Source organism: Echinops telfairi, unplaced genomic scaffold (assembly GCF_000313985.2).
Source record: "Echinops telfairi isolate 266 unplaced genomic scaffold, ASM31398v2 ScPeMD7_23;HRSCAF=83, whole genome shotgun sequence".
NCBI lineage: Eukaryota > Metazoa > Chordata > Mammalia > Afrosoricida > Tenrecidae > Echinops > Echinops telfairi.
In genome coordinates this window covers 87,428,455-87,434,027 of record NW_022103920.1, presented here as the reverse complement: position 1 = coordinate 87,434,027, position 5,573 = coordinate 87,428,455, and the positions used below count along the sequence as shown (strand labels likewise).

Genomic DNA, 5,573 nt, shown 5'->3' with positions numbered 1-5,573 from the left:
ACAACACCAGGGCACCTGCTGTAAGCCTTATGCCTGATATAAGGATTGTACACGTGGTAAGCCTTGAGCTTGCTTCTCAGCGACGGTCTATGCCTCAAGTACAGCAGTCAAGCATCAGTGTTCCAGGGAAAAGGTTTCTTATAATTCTTTTACGATTAGAAATATACCATGTAGTAGTTGTTTAGTAGTTATGTCAACATACATGCAAGCATAGTTAAATACATACGAGTGAGCTTCAGGAAATGGAATTGAAAGATCAGAGAATTCTTCCACAAACTTTTTGAAGCCCCTCTAATATATTCATACGAATTGATAATATGTAGTAAGTTATACATAGTTAATTTCTAGTTCATATGTCTGTGCTATTGATTGGCTCAATGAGGGTATCATATGAATGAAAATTATTAATGAAGTCCATTATTTTGTAGGTTAAAGTGTATTTAAAGAAGGAGTTTGAAAAGCATGGTGCGGTGGTGAATGAAAGTCATCATGACGTTTTGGTGGAGGATATTTTTGATAAAGAAGACGAAGACAAAGATGGATTTATATCTGCCAGAGAATTTACATATAAGCACGATGAGTTATAGAGACAGAGCTGCTACTTTCTACTGGATTTAGCAGGTGACTGCCTTTCAAGAAAGCCTTATTTTTAAACAATGTTCTATTCTTGCGGTTCTAAAATTTTTCAATGTTTTTTTTTCTAAAGAATACTTCAGGAGCTCCTTAAGGCCCTTCTGTGCCCATTTTTTTCTGGTGAGTTATTGTGAAGGAAAAAAATGACTTTGTCTTTGGATGGAATTTGCTGGACCATTGTCCAGTTTCTCACACCAAGTCTTAACGTTCTACTTGCTTACTTGTAATTTAAAACATTGCAACTGAGCACATACCATCACCTGAGACCAATGGAGTGCGCTGTACTTCTCCTTTCCTCGGTTTCCTCTAAGTGAGAGGCCGACCCACTTGAAAAGCCGTTTGCAATAACCCCTAGGCTTACTGTTTTCACGTTAAAATGAAATCGTTTCTCTTAAACTGCTTTTGAATCTCTGCTTGAGGAAAATGGTCGTTGGACTTGACTGGTTAGCAACTACTGCTTTACCAAAGGACGTGCAGTGCTACAGTGTGTAACTGAGGTTCACAACCCACCAACCAGCCAACCAAAGATCACAAACACCGACATCGCTGCCATCAAGTCAGTTCCAGTTCGTAGTAAGTAACCCCTAGGACAGAGTAGAACTGCCCCTGGGGCTGTAAATCTTTAAAGGTGCAGAAAACCTAATCTTCCTCCCACAGGGTAGCTGATAGATTTGAGATGTCAACCTTGTGGCTAATAGTCCCACGCCTAACCCACTATGCTACCAAGCTCCTGGTAAATAAGGTTTTAATTTATAAATATATAAGCATTCAAACAGTCTGCCTGGGACTTGGTGGCTAGATTAAGTTCACTAATGATCTGTCATGATAAATAGGATGAATTATTGATGTCTTTGTTTTTTGTAATTAAAATGTGGCATAATATTGTAGGGAAGGGAGTTTTATTCACTGTTTTTAAGGCTAGTATATTTTGTGGTCTTTGGTGAATAAAGTCTTTAACTAATGTGTTATGCTCCAGTAGCATTGTATCATCAGAGAAATGAGTAGACCATCAATGACTTAACTCTGCTCACACTGACAAAATGAACCTGCTGAGGCCAATATTTTAGACCCAATTCTGTTGTGAAGACAACGGAGCTGAGATTTCTAAGCTCTTGGCTGGTCTGCTTTCTGGACTCGTGTCTCTACTGGCCAGGGAAAAGCCCGGACAATGGCCCATTTTGTCCTCCGCAGAAAATGCGGTCTGCCTATCAGTTAGCGACCACGGGATGTGTGAGGGAAGCTTAACATGTTGTCCTGAAGTTCGTGTATTCATTCTTAAAATGTCAGTGTCTGGATTCCTTGATTTTGAACATGCATAAATTAAGCATCAACATTTTCAGTTCAGTCTTGTGGTTTGACAAATGTATCTGCTTATCAAATGTATCTCAAGTTTTGCCTTAAAGAAATCTAACTTTTTTTTTTTAAAGGAAGAAAGAAAAGAAAATGAAGCTACTCTATACCAGTTCCTATTGAATAGGAATATAACCTGGGGGGGGAAATAGATTATTTGACAATTGTATCTTATGTAGATTTTTATCCTTAATACCTTTGAAGCATCGCCAAATCCCCATTTACAAAGAAAACGGTTTTAGAATTTACAAAGTGATATCAAATACATTGTTATCTTGGAATCATATTGCTCTGAAATCTTTGGAATGATCGTGGATCTTACTGTACCAATTTCATAGACAAGAAGTAGATATTCAAAGAGCTTCATTGTTCTGCCTCTGTGAACAGGTAACTGGAAGAACCAGTTTTCGGCCCCCAAGTTCAGTATTTTCCTACAACCTGTCCTACTGACAATTCAACTTCCCGTGGAGTATTTTGGGCCTTATTTTCTCTTCAGTTTGTTCTTGGAGAAGCCAGTTCTATTTGTTTTTAGATCTTAGTCCTATAAAAATGGTCTACTGACTCTCTCTGGGACTTTAGAATTCTCCTCAGGATGCAGAAATGGTTTTGGTGTTATAGAATAATTGGGGGGCTAAGTCCGAATTGCCTCACAAACCCTGTGTGGTGAGAGAGGTTTCCAGTGTATGTTTCTCCTTTCATTCATGCTTAATTAGCTACCGGCTGTGTTTTCTTTATAAAGACTCATGCATCATTATTGCATGCCTACTTTCACAGATTGTACATTGACGCATTCCTCAGTAAATTTTGAAGTTCTTTGGGAGAACATACTAAAATGCTTCCTCTTGACAAAACCAGCCCTACTTAGATCGTGACCGAAATAGAGAACGGCTCATGCTGCCTTATGGGAGGAAGAGAAGCAGCCTGTCCGAGGTGCTTGGTTATCCAAACGTTACGGTTTAAAGGGAAACGGATTTTCATGATCCAAGCAGCATGTCCTTCAACTTAGTGATTTTTAGCAATTCTATATATAGTATTTCGATATTAGTATGAAATGAAAATGTTTACATAGCTTATGATTTTTTTAAAATTATCTGGCCTTGGAGTTTAGCTGCACCTTTGTACGTTTACCATCAGTGGGAAGAAACACATGAACTGTAACTTCCCTATGTGACTAATCGGACTAGATGTGTTGTAATCACATGTACACAAATATGGGAGTCGTTTCAAAATAAAGCCTATTTGAAAGTAATTGGTTTTGTGAACAGTTCTTAAAGTACCAACTTTTTCAGCAGTGTGTTAGGCAGGGTTCTCTAGAGAAACATGACCAGGACACTTAGGATTCTAGATATACAAGAAGATAGGTTTATCTAGTGAGAAGAAATATGACAGCTAATTAGTCTACACAGCAGTACAGAGGGCCCAGTTCAACTCACTTTAGTTAATATACTGGAAGTCCTTCAAGGAAGCAGGTAGCTGAGTCCTCCAGCAGGCAAGGCAGGCAGAGTCTACCCACAGGCAGCAAACAGCAAGGTGGGTCAGCAATTGCCGGTAGCTTGGTTGCTTAGGGTAGCAGGCTGGGATACCCAACTCAACAATTCAAGGCCACAGGATCCACCAGGCTCAAGCTCAAGGAATGTACACACCAGCAGCATGGCGAAGCAGGTCTCAAAGGAGCTTTAAGCTCTAGCAACATGATCCACGACCTACAGGTTGGCTGGGCCCACAGGTGGTGTAGCACACAGGTAGAGGCAGAAAACTCTAAAGCACCAGAGAGAGCCCCAGAGCCGAGGTTGGGCCTTGCAGAGCTATTTATCTCTCTTCCCTCCAATCAAATTGTGACCTGAAAAATCCCATATGTTCCTATTGGCCATGTTGGCACAATAAACCTAAATATCACAAGCAGCTTTATTGATTTTCTAATTCTGGGTGGTGTAGTGCATTACTTTACTTATTGGAAGGCTATCTTCAAGGTCAGCAGTTCAAAACCACCAGCCAGTCCACTAGAGAAAGATGAGGTTTTCTACTCCAATAGAGCCATAGTCTCAGAAACCCCTGGTGACGATTCTCTGAAGTTCCATAAAGTCACTATGAACCTGACTCAACCTGATGGCAGCGAGTCTTCTGAAATTCTGGGTCTTACGTTGAAGTGAGAGAAAGATGGACGGCTAAGGCCCCTGGTTGCACAGAGTCGGTGCCGACTCATAGTGACTCTGTAGGCGAGGGTAGAACTGCCCTGTGAGTGTCTGAGATGGAGTAGAAAGTCCGGTCTGTCACCCGTGAAATGGCGAGGAGTTTTGGACTGACCTTGTGGATCACAGTCCAACGTGTAACCATGAAGCCGCCAGAACTCCTTCGGATGACCCTATTCGGATACATTTGTAAGCCAAGTTGTGGCTTGGTTTAAATTTGGCTTTGAAACAAGCATTAAACCTTGAGCGTTCAGAGTAAAAGTTAATAGTGAAGTTTTAACACTGGAGAAATGTAGAGGTGTGTGTGTGTGTGTGTGTGTGTGTGTGTTGATGTTTATTATCACTGATATTTTAGTTTGTGCTCTCATTGTGTGCCACAGGTTGAAGTAATGGTGATTAATGACTCCTTGGTAAATTAATGCTATGAAATGCCTTATGTGATTATGTGAAATCCTGAGTTGCCCCCAAATAGCAAGAAACAATGATTTCTGATTCAGATGAAGTGATTAGCCATTGTCATCTTTTACATGCAGAAATGAAGATGCACTTTGCTTCTTTTCATGGAGCAGGGTGTTGCTTGCATCTGTAGTACTTTTCCAGCTAGACTTAGCCTCCCACTTGCCACTGAATTGAATGTATGAGTGATTTCTCGGCGTTTGGAACCTGCAGGAGGCGAAAAAGGAGCTGGGTGGAATGTTAACAGCTGAAAATACATCTCTCGCCTCTTCATTTTTTTTATAACAAAAAAACCCAATCTGTAGTGTTAAAATTTTAGTTTAATAAAGTTAGGGGGTGGGAAACAGTGAATAACTTCTTGCAGAGATGCAGAGCACTGGGGCATGAGGCTGGTTGGGTTTTAACCCAATTTAGCTTGAATTCAAATGTCGAACACGTCCATACGTTCATATTCTCATTTGAAAGATTGATCCCAGTAGTTGTTGTTTAATGCCACGTGCTCCACTTAGACACATGGCGACCTACCTTCTACAGGTATTATACTGGTCCCGCACTGCCGTCATGATGGTTGGCAGGCGTGAGCCCATTGTGGTGGCTGGTGAGTCACTCCGTCTCATTGAGGGCTCCCTTGTACAATGACCTTCTTTAGGGCTCAGTCTTTCCTGATGATATGTCCCAAGTAAAGGAGTCAAGGCCTCTTCATTCTTGCACCCAAGGAACATTTCGGCTGCATTTCTTCTATTAATGTCTGTAGCACTTTTTCATGATTTAAAAAATTAAGGCGTGGCTATGTGGTCCAGGAAAAATCTGTGCATGCTTATCTATGCATCTGGGGAGTCTTCATTTCAAAGTAAATACTTTCTGTGAAATATTGCTGTGTTTCTTGCAGCCTTGCCTCCATCACCTCCAGCAACCAGGGTGGCAGCAAGAAAAATCCTTAGCAAA

At 40.9% G+C, this 5,573-nt stretch overlaps 1 protein-coding gene across 1 annotated transcript in view; it reads left to right on the top strand.

The window, feature by feature from the left end:
• The window catches only part of FKBP14 (FKBP prolyl isomerase 14), a 15,161-nt gene extending 13,943 nt beyond the window's left edge, over positions 1–1,218 (top strand). The window contains exon 4 of the mRNA XM_004702753.2: positions 429–1,218. Coding sequence (XP_004702810.1) covers positions 429–587 — 159 coding nt within the window. The 3' untranslated portion in view covers positions 588–1,218. The remainder of the gene's footprint in view (positions 1–428) is intronic.
• Positions 1,219–5,573: the final 4,355 nt, after the last annotated feature.